This window comes from Triturus cristatus, chromosome 8 (assembly GCF_964204655.1).
Source record: "Triturus cristatus chromosome 8, aTriCri1.1, whole genome shotgun sequence".
NCBI lineage: Eukaryota > Metazoa > Chordata > Amphibia > Caudata > Salamandridae > Triturus > Triturus cristatus.
This window is the reverse complement of record NC_140591.1, coordinates 252,328,038-252,347,409: the sequence shown is the minus strand read 5'-3', so window position 1 is coordinate 252,347,409 and position 19,372 is coordinate 252,328,038. Positions and strand designations below refer to the sequence as shown.

Here is a 19,372-nt window from a genome sequence, read left to right as displayed (position 1 = left end):
AACATAATAAAAATGTTATTCCTAGTGAAAAAATCAACATTTTCAAACTAAGCAAAGAAAGAATTTCAATATACTCTGCAATTTGTGTTGCTACAATAACCAATTGACTTTAAAAATATGTGAAATACCCATGGTCATTAGACACATCAATGGTAATGTAAGGATGGTTTAATATATGGAAGCCTGTAATCCCAGTATTAAAACATGTGTCTAATTTCCTGATGATAACCAAGCTCATGAAGCAGGGACATAAGAATTGCCAAAAATAATGTAGCAGCTTTGGAGTCTAGGAGCATTTACAAAAAGTTAATAACAGATTTGACAAGGATTTTGTGTCATATACCAAATATAATATATTGTACCTGCAAAAAGTTTCTTAAGGTGGGACTGAATGACTGCTGGGTTAGTAGACTGTCCCAAAATTTCCAGCAGGTCGTCATCACCAATGAAATAGAATCTAGGGAATGCAGACCGCTTTTCCTGTTGGAAGAACACATTTCAAAAATATATTTATTGTACTAGAACCAAATACTACTGTTGCGCTTTATCTACAAAGAGAAACAAGATATACCTCAAGGAATTCATTAAGAGATTTTTGGCATCGCTGAAGCTGATCGAGAATGGTAATCAAGGCATGCCTTATTCCTGCCCGGGAAGTCAATGATGTTACTCTGTTGTCCCTTTTAATATCAGACATGATTGACCTAAAACATGAGAAACAAAAAGGTTTCATGGGGTCCATATAATATTATTGGTTTATACATCCAGGAAGAGCATAGGCTTCTGTAGCATCAAAGGATTTCAGTAAATTAAACAAAAATGACATGACAGGTTGCACATAAAGAAAAGTAAAGTTTCAGTCGTTTAAATGAATTTCGAGACAGACTTCCTTGATTAAAGAACAGCAGACCTGGACGAGTAAACCCAAACTACTACAACCCAACCGCATATCATCCCCTCACCAATGTCCCAGCCAGCTTCAGTTATTACTATTCCTAAACCTACATGGCTAATCATAAAAGCAAAATACTACACAGGGACATGATATATATGAAGAGAATGCAAAGGGAATTGATCTTTTCACAATGTTTAAAAAAAAAGAAAAAAGGAAAGGTCTGATAGTGTATAAAGGCAAAGTTATAAAGTTAGAGTTTTAATACCAAATACAGTTTATACATATATAAAGCAAACATTTTATAAAGGAAAGCAGAATACAAGGAAGAATGTACCTGAAATCTTCGTCAACTCTGGTAAAGCGTGCTTGTTCTCTAGGGAGTGCACCACGACCAAAAATAGGTTCTAAATATACCCATTTTCTTTGAATCTGGTTCAGATTCTGCAAGTACTCATCCAAATCAGCAAGCTTCCTTTCCCAGATAGACACTTTATCCTCAAACCCCTTGTAGTATGGTGAATCCTTTAAAGACTGCAGGAGGCAGCGATTGTCCCCAACTTGATTCACAATGTCTTTCCAGTCCTTTATCAGCTTGATAGTTCTGGACTGACTATCTTCGTATTCTGTTAATGTAAAGATTGCAGCAGCACCCCACAAATCCAGCTCCCTTAATGCCTCTCGGATTGTTATTTCACCCTGAGCTCGACTGTTCAAATCCTGTTTGAAACAAAACCAGATTACAAATGTCAATTAAATTTCCTTCAACATATTGCACAGCACCATTTATCATACCACGCTACCTTCATGGTAATATTGAGATGCACAAAAATATTATATGAATATTTGAGATCAACAATGTCACTTTTTAGGTGGTCAAACAAAGTACAGCCAACAGATAGAGAATGACAGTCTACATTTTTAAAATGTATTGAATTCATATGATCAGACTACTCATTTTCAAGCATGGAATCACATGGAGTCACATAAATAGAATTACATCTTGTTGAGGGTGACACTGGCACCTGAGGACATTAAATGAACATCAGGATGTTGAAACACTGAACCAGAATGCAATCCTTAGTACTAATACCTTGGTGTCAGCTTTGTTACGCAAAACAACTTCCCTTTTGCCATTTTTATGTATACAAGGGCTGCAAACATGCAAAACCTACTGAAGCTGTGGGAATGAGTAAATTGTCATGTTATGTCAAACAATTTGTAAATCGCTTGGCTACTCCAGTGATGGAGTGTCCCAGCGCCAATCCTAGAAAAGCTAACTGCCACGAGTGACCTATCACAGAGTGCCGCAGAAGAGAACAAACATGTCTTCAGAGTTTTCCTGAAGGAACAGTGGTTCTGGACACTCCTAACAGACATAGAGAGTGTGTCAAATGGTAGGGGCCTTAGCACAGAAGAAGCATCCTCAAGCGCTGACTCTTAACACGAGAAATAGAGGCCAGATTCTGATTGGCTGAATGTAGTGGCCGCGAGGGAAGATAAGGGGACACTAGATTGGACAAGATGTGGGCCCTCTGGGAAAAATAGATCTTATGAGTGGTGCACAAGGTCTTAAAGCACAAGCTTCTCCACAGGGAGCCAGTGCAGTTTGTGAATAAGACTGTAGAAAGGAGAATGGTTTGGAAGAGAGAACAGCAGCCTGGCCGTGGCGTTTTGAGCCCGCTGGAGTCTGCGGATCACAGCCCTGTTGGTTCCCAGGTAGAGGATATAAGAGCAATCCAACCAGGAAAGGCTGGCTGCTTGAGTGACTTACTTGTCGAATGGAAGGATCAAAGAACCAAAAAATGGGTTTAAGGCCACGCACAATTCCAAAACACGCGCTTTCCACAGATTTCACCTGTGATTCAAAAGTTAAAGCATTGTCCAACCAAACACCTAGGTCTTTGATCACCAGCTTGGGACAAGGAGGGAGGCTAAGTGAGGGAGGTCACCAAAGAACCCCCCCTCCCCCCCCCCCCCCGTTCCCGCCTAAGATTCGCTATCTTTCCCTGGAAGGAGAATCTCAGTTTTGCTTGTGTTTAGTTGCAGACAGTTAGCCTCCATCCACTCTGCAATGGCTACCATTCCCCTTTGAAATTAGCCATCTTGGACTTGGGGTTGCTGAAGAAGGAGAGGAGAAGTTGGGTGTCATTAGCGTTGGACACCGAGTCAAATGTTGATGTAGATATTAAACAAATTTCGGTTCAGAGTGGAACCCTAGGGAATGCTGTTCTGCAGAGAGTGCAAATTAGAGCAGTATGAAGGGGAAATAACCTGAAAAGAGCAGTTCGAAAGATAGGAGACGAACCAGGCTAAGGCAGGCCCACATATACCAATCCCCTGAAGGTGCTGAAGCAAACTTTAATGAGACACAGTGTTGAAAGCAGCACTTAAGTCAAGCAGGATCAGGGCAGAAGACCTGCCCTCATCTAATGTGCAGTGGAGTTGCTCGGTAACTGCAAGAAGAGCCAGTTTTGTGCTGTGTAATGGTCTAAAACCATTCTGAGAGATGTCCAGAATCTGGTGTCATGTGTCTCTGTGACCCTAGCAAGAAAAGGCAGGAGATAGATTGTGCAGAAATTCTCTGGTTTGAAAGCATCCAGAGCAAGTGCTTTCAGCAAGGGGATAACCTTGGCATGCTTCCAGGGACCAATCATGCCGGCAGGTGACAGGGAAAGATTGATCAACTCAAAACTAGGTGGGAGAAAAAAAAACCTCTAGATTTTAAGAAATGTGTGTGATTGAGAAGGATCAGCGAGTGAACCAGATTTAAATTTGTTACACAGATTAAATAGCTCATTAAGGTGCAACTGGGGGAAAAGGCAGAGCAAGGGTGGGATGGTCTTAGTGTAGTTGTCAGACTTGGTGACAATAGCATTAGGGACAAATTTGGAATAAATGGCTTCCATTTTGCCAATAAAATATTCTGCCAACTTCTCACAGTGGTCATTGGACGCATCAATAGAGCCGTTCTATATGGAGATTTTATTTGAGGATCATATGACTTCTGCCAAGAGCCTTCCAATACCTTACAAGGATTTCTTGCCGAAATCAAAGAGTCATTAAACCAGGGGGCGACATGCTCTTTCCTTACGCGGACCGGCTTGACAGGGTACTATACTTGTCATATTAGGAAATACAACTTAATACATTCCTAATTGAAATTTAACCTACTCTTTGTCAGTCTCATCAGTGCCCAAGACGTGTGCGCTCAGGTTTATAAATATTACACCGCCAAAAGGATAATGTGAAAAACAATAGGGCAGTACTGAGAGTAAAAAACTGCTGAGCATTATAGTTCTGAGGTCCCCTATGGCATTGAGGCAGAAATGTTGTTCAAAGGAGAATAAAGTGCAATGATTACCTGCCCAAAGGCCGAAGGACAAAATTAAAAGGAGTTACATTAAAGCCCTCAATGGAGGAGGAAGAGACACTATGTACAAGGTGAAACACAACGCAGAGCGGATTAAGAAATGTTATCAAACTCCATATTAAAGGGGTTGAAACTGAGTAGGTGACTTATTAAACTAGCTCAAGTTCCTGACCGTTTTGGTAGATCTGGACAACCTCTTGCAGTCCAGATAGTGAATGAAAAAGACAACATTAGTTATTACAAGCCTGAAGGTAGATAAGGTAACCAGTCCACATTATTTCTATGTGAAATGTAACAAATATTTGCTACACATTAACCCCTAAACTGGTAAACTGCACAACTATTTTGAGCTCAAAGCCATGGGTGCTGTGGGACAGAGCAGACAGGCTTAAATTAGAGGAAATATGCTAAGTATTTAGGCAGTACCAAAACAGTAAAAAAGACAAAATACAAGGCAAAAAAATCCCATTCTAATTTAGAAAAATAGAGTAAATATTAATACATAGAATGACATCAAAATGACAAAAATATAATAAGGCAGTTTGAGGCTGAACGCGATGGAGAGTGGTTGGATGCAGGTGCCAGGTTCAACTTGGTCGGAAGGTTTACCTTGAGGCCTAGTATAAAAAATGGAAGTCCAAAGTCAGGCAGCAGGCCGTGGGCCCAGGAAGATTCCATGAGGTCAGACAGCTCTCAAACGAAGTCTTTGTGAAGTTGTTGGTTTTGTCCTAGGTACAGTTGTTCAGTCGTTCAGGGCACTTTTCAGGTCTCAGCTAGCAGGTTCAGTTATCTTCCTCAGATACAGTAATGTTCTGAGGAGGATACTGTGGATGCCACATTTGTGCCTGGCATCAGATTATAGGTGGAGGTGACTCCTGGATGCTCCCTAACCAATGTGGTAAGGGTTTCCTGAGGATACTCTACCCACTGTTATAGCATTTCCTGCGCAGTGTGCCTCTCTACCTAAATCAAAAATAGTGAGACCCTTCTCCACTCGTGCAGATCCGCGCGTGCCTACCCCAGAGGTGTGGTCAAGGAAATGAGCAGCCCCTTCTCTGTCCCTTCAAGCCAGTTCTAGGGACAGCTGCCGCCCTATTGGAGTTGGTGCCTGTCTGAGTGGGGGTATAAAAGAAGGGGCCTGTGCAGGTGTTATCTGACATCTCCCTGAGACAGGGGAGGCCCCTTTGAAGTAAGTTAAGTTCCTGGGCACTGACTCCGACACATCCTATTGGAAACATGTTCAGAGCCAATAGAAATTATTTGACTAAGTGGCACAAACATTTCATGTTTGGGGCATGTTTCAATCCATTAATCTCATACGCAATTAATTGTATAGTTTCCAGGCCCTATCCATAACAGAGGGAAAGTGCTAGAAGACCTAAAAATATGATACAATTTATGCTGGGCACCATAATTGGCAACATCCTTAGTTAAGGTAGGCAGAAAGAAATGGTGAAAGCCTTACAACTTCAAGTAATGGGAGTATGGTCAATGGAAGTCCAATACACAGCGGGCTCACATGGACCGGGCAGTGGCAAGAAGTGCATTATGGGAAATGCTCTGGATACCCAGCATGCCTAGGCTATGCAATTTCTACAGTAGTCACGCCACTAGCACCTTCCTGGATGTTTGGTATTCAATGGTCGTTAAGAAGTCCCTGACTTGCCTCAGGTCTTCACTGACATCTATCCATTACAACCTATTTCAATTCCATGCTTGCTTTTAAGGAGATGCTTCATGGGTCAGGTGGGCTGCTGCGTTATGTCAGACATGTTTACAGGGAACACAATTAAAACTTTTGACAAATGCAAATGTCAGTTCAAAGTGTCTGATGGGAAAAGTTTAGATGCCAAAAAGTAACACAGAGCTACAGATAATGTAGTGAGAACGTTAACTACAAGATTGAGAAAATAACTTGAATCCATGATAACTTCATTGTACAGTGGGCAATGACCTGGTCTCAGGAATTTACTTTGAGATAGCATAAACAAAAACTTGGCTCAGTGATTCCTTACAACCATTTGATTGGCCTGCTGGTACCTCAAAACCATTTAATCATTCAAATTGATTGAAGGGAGAAAACAGGTGGATGTGTCATAATTATCCATAAATATATTACTGAAATAATTTTCCTACTTTACAGTGAGTCTAACTGGAAATTAAATTAGAAGGCTATCCTCATGAAACTACACCCTATTTATCATCGTCTGACAGACAATAAAATTATATTAACCTTTGTTGGAAAAAATAAATATCACCTTTTAATCACTTCTTTCTCAGAGACTTTAAATTGCACTAGAAAGACCAGAGTTTTCATCTCAGGAAGGACTACATATTAACTTAGCAATAACCTTACATACGGCTCTGCCACCCCACATAGAGAGACATGCTATTCCTGACTTCTTGCTAGTAAAGGATCAGTTTAGGCAGATTCTCCACCTCTTGATGACTGGTCAGATCATTCCTTGCTCTGTACAGCGTGCCTCTTCTATAATTACTCCTAGAGGCCACCAAGTGGTAAAACCTAAACAATGAGTTCGAGATTAAAAATACATCAAGCTAGATATCCTTTAATCCGGCATCCAAGTGATTGCTCAGGTATCCCAAAAACACATGAGAACTATAGACTAGCTAATTAATACAAATGAACTTGATGACAAATTTACTTAAGACTTATTTTTTAAGCCAAACAGTGGCAGCTGGTTTGCTAAGGCGCAGGAGCGTCGCCTCACTGCTATAAAGCAGTGGAAAAGAAAAAAAAATCTTAATAACGGAGCGTTATCATTTTATTTTTGGTATTGCAGTTGCCGCAGCACCAGGTTAGGGCATGGCGGGGATGAGCTTCTCACATCTCAGGGAGGAGAAATGGCTGCTTCTGCTACACCTAAAGTGCACATGGCTGTTTGGGCGGGCCTGTGGGGCCGGCCAAACAGTCATGCGCACTTTCCTGTTCCCCACCCAGGCTGCATTACTACCTAGGTGGAGAACATGCCCAGGCTCCCACTCTCTCTCTGACCGCTGAATCACGGCACTCAGACCAATCACAACACTGCTATCAGCAGTGTCGTGATTGGTTAGGGGGTCTGGAAGCCTGGGTGCTTCCTGTTCTTGGTTCCTGACCTGCAGAGGAGAGGCGGCGACTTGCAACAGCTTTATTATTTCTTTATTTCCCTCCCACCTTCCCCTGCACCCCGCCTCCTACCAGCCACGACTGAGGCCAAATAACATTTTGTACAAGTGGAGATAACTGTTAATAATATCATCCAAAAAACTTACAAGATACTGTCAAATAGTCGGCCAACAGATCATCTGACCAACTGTAGGTGCCACCACAGTACACTGCCATCAGTTTCTTTTCACAACTTTCCTCACCAGGAGCACAGAGCCACAAAGAACACTGACCACTGTTGTGGAACACTAGGGCACTGAAATGGGAAAACCCTGTCCTTAGAAATTAGTTTGCAGACCTGGGAGGATGGGTGGGTCATAAGAAACTTCAGATAGAGTCTCTACCAGATAAGGCGTTACAAAGGGAAGTAACTTGTTCATCTGATAAAGCCTTCTAGCCGCAGATTCCTTGCCTTAGAATAGGCAGGTAAGCAATAATTCCCCAGAGGTGGGTCTGCAAAACGGTTTCAAAGTAGAAAGTCCTGCCAGACCAAACAAGCAAAGAGCCCCTCCTAATGGAGCTGACTATCCAGGCAGTAATGCTTCGTGAAGGTGTGTAGAGAAGCCCATGTTGCTGCCTGTCAGATGTCCATGGCTGGAATTCCGCATGGTATCACAGTGGTCACAGGCTTGGCTCTGGTGGGAAGAGTTTGCAAACTCTCAGGGGGTTGCTTCTTAGCCATTGTGTAGCAGATCTTAGTGCAGCGCATGATCCATTGAGGAATGATCTGTTGCTGTATTACCTTTTCCTTCTTCGCTCCGACATACACCACAAAGAGTTGGTCATCCACTCGGAGCTCTATCATTCGATCAAGGTAGAAGGACAATGCTCTTTTTGGGTTCAAACTGTGAAATCGTGGGACCCTTCCTGCAAAAGAAGCGCTGTTCCTGTGTTGTTGCTCTCTGGCCACTTTGCCACGCCTCGCGGCCCCCGCTTCGCGGGAGCCGCTCGTAGGCTTAGACTCTCTCTGGGGAACATCCTTTCTGCCTCCCTTCATGTGCTTTGAGCACCAACGCGCCCCTTGCAAGCTGTCATTTGGTCAACAGGGGTAGAGGCGGGACTGCGAGGACCAGCATTCCTAGCGGCGTGGATCGGCCGCAGCTGGTCCTCTTCCCGCCCCCTCCTCCTCCTCTTCAAAAACTGTGTGGAGTGAGTGAGCCTTGGGACCCTTCCTGCAAAAGAAGCGCTGTTCCTGTGTTGTTGCTCTCTGGCCACTTTGCCACGCCTCGCGGCCCCCGCTTCGCGGGAGCCGCTCGTAGGCTTAGACTCTCTCTGGGGAACATCCTTTCTGCCTCCCTTCATGTGCTTTGAGCACCAACGCGCCCCTTGCAAGCTGTCATTTGGTCAACAGGGGTAGAGGCGGGACTGCGAGGACCAGCATTCCTAGCGGCGTGGATCGGCCGCAGCTGGTCCTCTTCCCGCCCCCTCCTCCTCCTCTTCAAAAACTGTGTGGAGTGAGTGAGCCTTGGGACCCTTCCTGCAAAAGAAGCGCTGTTCCTGTGTTGTTGCTCTCTGGCCACTTTGCCACGCCTCGCGGCCCCCGCTTCGCGGGTGCCGCTCGTAGGCTTAGACTCTCTCTGGGGAACATCCTTTCTGCCTCCCTTCATGTGCTTTGAGCACCAACGCGCCCCTTGCAAGCTGTCATTTGGTCAACAGGGGTAGAGGCGGGACTGCGAGGACCAGCATTCCTAGCGGCGTGGATCGGCCGCAGCTGGTCCTCTTCCCGCCCCCTCCTCTTGTTTTTTCCTTCATAGCTTTTGTGGACAACGCGCACGCGGGACGCGCGCGGGGCAACGGCCGGGGCGAAGACCGGGCAAAGAGCGGGCCGTTTGAGGCCGTTCGAGTACGGCAGAGTCCGGCCCAGGCCCACTCCCTCTGGACGTTCTGAAGACCACCCAAAAATGCCATTAAGATCAGGGAAGGTACGTACTGTACAAATTAATACATCTAATGGCGTCGTTTCTGGCCCCTTGGACGCTTTTATCACCCGGGCAACTGGCATCTTAGAAAAGGAAATTGCCATGGTTGAGAAAAGGCTCTCAATAGATCTGATTAGTGGAAAACGATCCTCGCTGGGGGCTTTAGCTACATCTGTCTCCCCTGTACCATCTGTACCCCATGCTGCCTTTAATTGTGTCCATACAATCTCCACGGACGCAATAGTTCATATAGAAAATATTGGGGATAGCCTGTCCACAAGAGACAAAATAATGGAAAAAAGGCTTAGTATTAACGACTCTAAAGATACGCAGGAGATTGGGATGGAGGATAATGTCTCTGTGATTAATGAGGAGCAGGATTTTAGTCAATTATCCGGAACTCCTCTTCTTAATCAATCCAATATCTCTAATCCTGTTGTAAAGGCTAATTCACCTATATCCAACTCTGCCCCCAATACTAAAAAGAGAAAACGGGATTCTAGAATGTCAGGGGAAAGAAATATGACATCCAATAAAGCAAATACAGTTCAAGGGGAATGGCGCCAGGGGCCCGAGCCGCAATTAAGCTTGCTAAAACCTTCGGTGCCTAACAATAATAATATGCTATGCCCCTCACTTTTGGCTTTGGGTTCCTCCACCACATGTCCCATGTGCCTCAATAGTGATGAGGCTCTGCTGGCAAAAATGGAGGCCATGTTTAAAACACTACTTTTACCAGTCTTGGAGCAGACTAGGCTCATGACCTCAAAGATCGATAGTATGGAGGGTCTGATCCAATCAAACCACGCGATGCTGCAAGCATTGTGTGGCTTAAATAATAAGGGCACTGTTAATGTACCAGCACCAAGTAAGGCACCTAATAAGATTATTAGTAAAAATATGGAAAACGGCAAAAATTCCCTCAATAAAATGACAGGAATAAATAACACCATAGCTAAAGGGGGTCAAAAAACCAATACCTCTTCTACCATCTCTTTTAAACCAGGTGTTAGTTCTCAGACTCAGACATTAAAGCCCCAAACGAAAATAGAGGCTAAACAAAATATGGTTGGGCGTCAACACATGGGTCCTCAAATACAATCTAATATAAATTGTCCTTCACCAATCTCTTCAAGAACTCAAAATATTGCTTCTACCAGTCGCAGGGAGGGGGGGCGTAAAAGGCCGAACATCCCCAGTGTTGATCTTCCACCTGAAGCGGCTCTACACACCATCGTCTTGACAGGCGTAGCACCATTAAAACCAGGATTTAGGGAATCATATGGTGACCTTCGTAATAAAGTCACCTTTTGGCTGAACAAAAATCGTCCGCTACCCCCCTCCACTCCTACAGAGATATTGTATGTGAGGAGAGTTGATTGGGTGGGGCCTGAGGCTAAAGATCTAGAAGGAGACTGTATCCTTATATCGTTCAAAGACTCATGGGTAGTAGATGCTATTAAACGAGTACCCAGATTTGCAAGGCAGGGGGATGTACAAACATTAGATTTATCCTACTTCTACCCGCGCAGGCATATACCCTCCCAATCTTATCCTCTGTTCCGTAAAGGTCCTGCTGCAAGACATCCCATGGCATTGACCCCGATTGACTGCCAGCGCCCCTTTCTCTTTAATCATTTTGGCCCCCTTTCTGACTTGGAAGCTATAGATTGACTTAACAAACCCTTTAGCGAGTCTCCGACTGGTAGTGTGATAGCCCAAGTCCCCAGTGATTATAATGTGGTATGCCTAATTCTACCGACCAATCTAGTTGACGGGGAGGGAGGCCGAACATATCTGCCAAACAGCCCTAGACCACACGTAGTTATCCAGGGGTCCCAGATCGAGGAGAAAATCATTGCCCCGGTAGACTGTGTTGAGCATCTAGTGGATAATGATAGTACAGGGGCTGCTCATGGATCTGTACAGCACTTACACTATTTGTTGCCAGGCAATTTGAATGACCATCTAAAAATTTTGTCCTGGAATATAGCGGGTATTAAGGCACGCCTTGTGTCTGCGGATTGGTCAAGTTTTATGGACAACTACGATATTATCCTGCTGCAGGAAACATGGGCAACGGAACCTGTCCATAAGCTGGGCTATTCTAACTTTTTCAAACCCGCAATTAAAGGAGGTAAAGGGCGGGCCGCAGGTGGCCTGTTAATCTGGGTGAAACATTCCCTGGGCTTTTATCCAACAGAGTTCCCAGTGGAGAATCAGGATCTGTTATCCATTGTTTTGAACAAAGGGAACAAGCTAGCTATGAATATCATTAACATCTATGTTAGAGGCCTTTCTGGCGGTCGATGCCCACCCCTGTTGAACCTTGTTGATCACATGATAACGAAAATGGTCGGAGGTATTACTACCATCATTGCTGGGGACCTAAATTGTACTATAGAACCTGTGCTAGATATGGGAGACACATGGACTATGGCAGATGATTCTGCTTGGGGTATTCCAGACTTACAAGTGGAGAAGATGGCTAAAGCTACAGAGGCTGCAGTGTCTTGGACGGCCTTTTGCTTACAAAATGGGTTTAGGGCATGTAATGGCCGCTCTGCCTCTGATGCGAAGGGAAAAAGCACTTTTGATAATGGCCATAGGCAAAGCTGCATTGATTATATTTTACTGGACATGGAGCATTGGGCTCTCTTAATTGATATGGTAGTTTTAGAGCGCCCGGAAAGCGATCATAACCCACTGTCCCTATCGATGAAGACACCGGATTTAAGTAGAAGGGAGGAACCATCTGCAACTTATACAGGGGATGTCCTACTTACTAATGATAGGAGGAGATTGAAGTGGTCACAGGTTATAGAAGATGAATGCTTATTAAATAATATTAATGCTGTAGTAGGAAATGCACTCAATGAAATGTTGCAAATAGATATGTCGGGGGTAGAGATTGGAGCTGCAAATAGTGTGATGGGTGTTCATATTAAGTGCTTCGACAGCTTAAAATCAATGCTATCCAAACCATATAGGAAAGTTGTTACTAAAACTAATCCCTTGCCCCAAAAATGGTATAACAAGGACTGTAGAGAGGCACATACAGCTCTCATCTCTGCCATTAAATTTCGGGACATGGTCAAAGTGAGAACTGCTAGACTCCATTACAAAAAAACCCTTAGCAAAGCCAAAAGGGAGTGGGAGGATGAGTTCTGGTCAGATCTTTTAGAGGCATCATCCTCTAATAACCAGAAAAGGTTTTGGGAGTTGGTTAAATGGGGCAAAAACATTGACTCTTCCACACCCGGAAATAATGTGCCACTCGAGGATTGGGTATCATTTTACTCGGCCCAATTTAGAGCTGGGGACGATGATACTTCAAATCCCTCAGGCAATCCATTCACGCAGACCCCAGAAAGCGGGAAACTCATTTTTACGGTTGCTGAGGTTGAGTTGGCATTGGCACTTACTCTCCGAGGCAAAGCCCCAGGTATGGACCTAATCCCGGCGGATCTTTTTAAATCTAATCCCACTTTGTGGCTTCCGTATATCACTAGAATAGCTAATACTCTGGCACTTGGAGCTACAGTCCCGAAATCCTGGAAAGGGGCAGAAATAGTTCCAGTCTATAAAAAGGGTGATAAATCTATTCCAGCAAACTACCGCCCTATCAGTTTAATCGACTCGATCCAAAAGATAGTGGCGCGTATGGTTTTGGGAAGGGTCCTGGGTTGGATAGAAATGGAGAACATCCTGTCCCCCATGCAGGTGGGCTTCAGATCGGGAATGAGCACCATAGATCAGGTTTTTAGATTCTGCCTGATCTATTGGAAGGAGGTTTGGTTAGGTGGTGGTAACATCTATGCTGCATTCATTGATCTGAAGTCCGCCTTCGATCTGGTGCCCAGGGACAGGTTGTGGGGTGTGCTGGTAACCTTGGGATGCCCACCCGAATTATTGGACCTTATCATAAGACTCCACGAGGACAACTTTGCGAGGGTGAGGTGGGGGGGTCAGGGACAAGTCACAGAAACTTTCCCCGTAACCCGAGGCGTCCGCCAAGGGTGTGTCCTGGCCCCTACCCTGTTTCTTCTTTTTATCAACCAAGTTGTTAAATTTTTCTTGGATACTCCCACTGATGCCCCAATGTTGGCAGGGATGAGGTTCCCGCTACTCATCTTTGCAGATGACACTCTAATCCTCTCTAAAACACGCAGCGGATTACAGCGGGCTTTGGACCGCTTTGAGGAGTTTTGTGCCATCAACAACCTGGTAGTCAACGTGGGGAAAACAAAATTTATGGTCTTTACAAAAAACCACCCAGTCCGAAGTTCAGTGAAGATGAATGGAGTAAACCTTGAACAGGTTGATACCATGACCTATCTAGGGGTCACCCTTGATAGTCGTCTGAGATGGAAGGATCAGATCAATATGCAACAACTCAAACTTGCCAGGCTTACTGGCTGTCTCGTTATAGAGCAGAAGGAATCAATCACTAGACGGGTCCTGCCGGCCCTTAAGATCTATGATGTTAAAATTTCTACAGCCATCTTATATGGCGCAGATCTATGGGGTCATATGGACTTGTCTAATCTGTATAAAACTCAATGTAGATTCCTCCGAAATCTAGTGGGCCTTCCACAGTCTACACCCTCGCTCCCTCTTTGCTTAGATCTCGGCACCGCCCCCATAAATGAAATGGCAAGATTTAGGTTAGTGGCAATGTGGAGACGAATATGGACATCCCCAGACTTATTCCTTTTTGCAAAGGAATTGTCAGAAGTTAGGTCCATCAGGGGTTCAGGGAAAATACCATGGCTCATTGCTGTAAAAACAATTCTGATAGACATGGGCTTGGAACATCTTTGGTCATCCCCACAATCTAATCCCTTCCCACCTAAAGATGAATTCAAATCTCTATATTGGGCCACTACCCGCCTAAAAAGAGTGATGCTGCCCAATAAAAATGACCTCACCGGCAGGTTTCTAACATTCAAAATTGACCTATTGAGAGAGCCATACTGGGATGTTATTTCCCGACCGCTAGATAAGAAACTGTACCATCAGTTTAGAGTGGGCGCTTTGCCATTAAACATCTTTCTGAACAAATGGTCCACAGGGATATCACCTTATTGTATGTGCTGCTTAGGTCATATTGAGTCAGAAGGTCACTTCCTTTTTGCCTGTCCTAGGTATGGAGCACCTCGGAAAAAATGGTTAAAACCTCTGTTCCAAAATTTACCATATAAAACAGTAATGGAAGCTATACAGGTGCTCAGGACTAACACCTCAGATGTTTTTGTGGTAGCCTTGGCAAAGTACTTGGGCTGGGCTTGGCTCCTTAGGTTAAAAAAGCGCTCGTCTTAGCGCTAAGTGCAAAAGTTGTTCTGCTATTTGCCATAATCTGTTTAGTTTAAGTATAAACCTGCTAAACCACCCTACGACCCTACGACTATGTCTTATTAACTGCATTCATTGTTCGCAATCTAGAATTGTAATCCTAATTTTTTTAATATTTTTTTTTTGCTTTTCTGTATTTTTGTGAGTGTCTAAATAATAATTATGTTTATTGATTCCCTTTGGATATTTTAAATGAACCAGTTATATATATATTTTTTTTTTTTTATTGTTTTTTTTTTTTTTTTTTTTAATATGTATTTTATGATTGCTAATAATCGAAATAAAGACTTTGAAACCTGGTGAAATCGTTCCTCTTTATTAGAGGGATGTTTCAGAGCATGAAAAGTAGGCAGGATGATTGACTGCCATACATGGAAAGGAGTGGCAATGTTCGTCAGAAAGGAAGCTATAGTGTGAAGAACCAGCTTGTTTGGGTAGATGTTAAAGTAAGGAGGCTTGGATAAGATAGCATGAAGCTTACTTACCGTCCAGGCAGATGTTACTAAATATAAGTATAAAAGAGGCTTATAGAGCGCTCGAATACCAGACGGTGTCTTGGCGCTATGGTGTGTGTGATTCGCAGGAAAATGAATTATAGTTGGACCTGGAATAGGCGATGTCTGAGCATTTTTCTGAAAAGGTCATAACTAGGTTGAAGACGCATCTCCACAGGCAGTTGGTTCCATAGTCTGGCTGCACAGATGGCGAAAGAGCGATCATCCCATCTGGCAAGTATGAATCTGGAAATGCAGATAAGGCCAAGATTGGCCGACCGCAGAGCCCGTGGCGGAATGTAAGGTATGAACCTGTCGGTTCCATCGTTGGCGCCCCCACCGAAGCGGGCCCGATGAACCAGACAGAGTGCTTTGAACTCGATTCTTTGTTGAACCGGAAGCTAGTGGAGAGAGTTCCTACCCGCTGAGGTGGGGCAACCCCTGGGTAGATTCAAAATTACCCGAACCGCGGCATTCTGCAAGGATTGGAGCTTTCCAACCTGGAACTTGTCGATGCCCAAAAACAAGGCGTTACAATAGTCCAGTCTGGACATGAATAAGGCGGCCATCACCATTTTTTGTAACGCCGAGGGTATGTATGGAAGGATCTTCCGCAGAGTTTTTAGCAGAAAGAAACAGGAAGATGTTAGGCTGTTGACCTGAGCTGACATGTTCAGCTTTTCGTCAAAGATCAGCCCCAGATTCCTCACCTTAGTGACCGGGAGGGGACATTGCCCGGCCGCCGATGGCCACCAAAGGGTGTTCCAAACTGAGGGACCTTACCCAAACTCCATCACTTCAGTCTTTTCGGTATTGATTTTTAAAAAGCTCAAGTGCATCCACTTCATCACATCGGAAAGACAGGCGTGGAATTTGGCCGCTATTTGATCAGGGTGCTCAGCAGCTGATATCACAAGTTGTGAGTCAACCACATAGGATACCAACATGAGGCCATGTTTCCTGACCAAACTAGCCAAAGGTCTAACATAAATGTTAAAAAGGGTCGGGGAGAGAGCCGAACCTTGAGGGACGCCGCACGGCAAAGCAAAATTTGCCGAATGTAGACCGGCCCAATTTAAGCTTTGTCTTCTATTGTCCAGGAAGGAAGAAAATAGGGCCAAGGCTCGGCCCGCGATCCCAACCTCCTTAAGGAGCTGAATCAGCAGCACATGATTCACGGTATCGAACGCAGCTGACAGATCCAGGAGGACGAGAATAGCTCGCCCCCCTTCATCCACTGTCGCCAGAATACCCTCGGCTGCTGTTATGAGGACAGATTCTGTGGAATGCCTGGGCCGGAAGCCGTGCTGGGACCTATCCAGCAGGGCATTCTTATCCAGATACCCCATCAGGCTTCGGTTGATGGCCTTCTCAGTGACTTTAGCCATCAAAGGGAGGCCAGAGATGGGAAGGTAATTTTTGAGTTCAGAGGGGTCCAGAGAGGCTTTTTTGAGAAGGGGTTTGACGCACGCTGATTTCCAGGTGACTGGATAGGTACCAGCTGCTAGAACCTGATTAATTAGGACCGTAAGACTGGGAGCTATCCTGTCCGCCACCAGATGGATAATATGAGGGGGACATGGGTCGGAAGCAGCACCCGACTTTATAGAACCTAACAGTGTCAGAACCTCCCCGCTGGTTAAAGGATCAAAGGTGGTCAAACTACATATGGGCGGCTCCTGCTGAAAACACAAGGTGTGAGGTCCCGGTGTGTTTAGTAAGTCACCATAGATAGTGGCCACTTTGTTCTGAAAAAAGGCAGCTAGCTGGTCACAGAAAGACTGATCCGGGCTGAACTGGTTAGTCTGCTGAGGATTTGCCAGGAAGGACACTGTTTTAAAAAGTTCTTTAGCGGAATTCCCAGCCTCGGAAATTTTACAGGAAAAGTAGTCCTGCTTGGCTTTCCGAATGGCCTGCTTGTAGTTGTGTAAGGCTTGATTGTAGGCTTGCTTATGGCCCCTATTGTAATCAATTCTCCAGAGCCGTTCCCGCCGTCTACACTCTACCTTCAGTAGTTTAAGCTCCGGGCCATACCAAGGGGCACCCGGGGGACGCCTGTTCCGGGTAGCTGACTGGAGAGGGGCAACCTGATTAATGGCATCCGCAATCCAATTAGTAAACTGGGAGACGGCTGTATCATTATTACCCTCCAAGGTAGGGGGGAAGTTACCCAGCGCCTCAGTCAGGGATGACTGGGTAACCTTATTCCATCTCCTAAACAGGATCTTGGTAGGTTTATGGGGATCGCTTCTTGCCCTTGATTTTAGCCCAATCTTAAAAAACACCGCCCTATGATCGGTCCATGGGAGGGGTTCAGCCCTGAGATATAGCAGGTCTGGGTGGCTAGAAAAAAGACCGTCCAGGGTGTGGCCCCCTTCATGAGTTGGGGCAACTGCCACGAGGAAAGCAGTCTTGATGGTAAGGAGCCTTAGAGGAAAATTGTGCAATGGGCACAAAGGAAGCACACATCAGAAATTTCAAGATCAGATTATGGTCCTACTGAGGCATAATGAAGGGTGAAGGTGGAAACGTAAACCTTTAAAGAACCTTTGTTCAACAGGGGATTTAAAGAGGGAAGGCTGATCAGGCAACTGGAGAAAGGCTGAGATGGCAGACAGATAGCCTTTTAGGGTGCCCAGAGCAGAACCTTGCTGGGAAAGAGAAAGGAAGTGAGAAGGATCTGAGAGAGGGGAGCATCAGAAGGGTCAATTTGTTTCTCTGCACACCACCCCACAAACTTTCCCCAATGGCAGGCATATACAGTCCTGGTGGAGGGATGCCTGGCTACCAAGATAACAGTGCAGACTTCAGGCAGAAGGTTGAAAGCTGTCCACTGTCACCACTCAATCTCCACGCATGCAGGCGGAGCGTTGAAAGGTTCGGGTGAGAACCCTTCCCTACTGCTCCGATAGAAGATTCTCCAGAAGAGACAGCCTGATCGGAGGACTGATGGCCATGCTCAAGAGCTCAGGATACCAAACTCTTTGAGTCCATTCTGGAGCCACAAGGATGACTTGAGCCCGGCGGCTCATTATCTTCTTGAGAACTCTGGCTAGGAGTCTCCGAGCAAGAGCCGCCTTAAAACCTCCAGGGCGCAGAACTGCTGACTGCGTGTTCTTGGCGGTGGTGAACAGATCTAACCAAGGCTCTCCCCAATGCCGAACGAGACCTTGCACCACCTCTAGATGGAGATATCATTCATGATCCACTAGGCATCAGTGCCAAATTCATCACCCTGGCATTCACAGAGCCCGTCAAGTGTTGAACCACTAGGGAATTGCCCTGGGGTTCCAGCCATGTCCAGTATCGCAGGGCCTCTTGAAAGAGGGTCCACGTCCCCACCCCGTTCTGCTTAATGCAGTACCACATGGCAGTGGTGCTGTCTGTGAACACATGCCCTAACCCTCAATTGATCGAGGTCAGAAAGGCTTTTAATGTCAGCTGGATCACCCAGAGCTCCAGTAGGTCGATGTGGAGTATGGATTTCGCCTGAGACCAGATGCCTCTGATCTCCACCTCTCCCAGATGGCTGCCGCATCCCAGGAGTGACACATCTATCACCACTGTCATATCTACTTGGGGAAGGTAGAGGGGTCTGTTGCTGACCAACATCCAGTTTGTTAACCACCACTGCAGATCTTTTGCAGTTCTCTTAGAAATGGGTGTCTCTAGTTGGCAATGGTTTGCACCTTTGTCTAAATAGGGACCCTTGCTTCTAGTCAGGGAAAGGGGGATACACTCATAAAATAACCCATGCTCACCCCCTTGGTAGCTTGGCACGAGCATACAGGCTTATCTCAGAGGCAGTGTGTAAAGCATTTGTGAACACATACAGTAACACAGTGAAAACACTACAAAAGGACACCACACCAGTTTAGAGAAATAAGTAATCTTTATCTTAACAAGACCAAATGACAAAGAATCCACAATACAGTATTACAAATAAGACTTTCAAATGGTAGAAATAGTTCAGTTCAATGCAAGTTGTAAATGCGACACTTTTCCAACAAAGTACCTTAGATGTGTCACGCAAAACAAACAAAAGGGTCACAGGGAAGGTGATGCGTCAGTTCCTTGCTTCGGGGAAGGTGATGCGTTGGTTCCTTACTGCAGCTCAGGAGAGGTGATGCGTCAGTTCCTTATCGGAGATGAGGTGATGTGCGGTTTCTT

General features: G+C 45.1%; 1 protein-coding gene across 1 annotated transcript in view; it reads right to left on the bottom strand.

Moving 5' to 3' along the window:
* The window catches only part of DYNC2H1 (dynein cytoplasmic 2 heavy chain 1), a 1,714,832-nt gene that overhangs the window by 1,263,731 nt on the left and 431,729 nt on the right, over positions 1-19,372 (bottom strand). The window contains exons 26-28 of the mRNA XM_085621461.1: positions 1,230-1,612; positions 572-704; positions 363-480 (exon numbers count right to left, since the gene is read on the bottom strand). Of these exons, the coding sequence (XP_085477587.1) occupies positions 363-480; positions 572-704; positions 1,230-1,612 (634 nt within the window). The remainder of the gene's footprint in view (positions 1-362; positions 481-571; positions 705-1,229; positions 1,613-19,372) is intronic.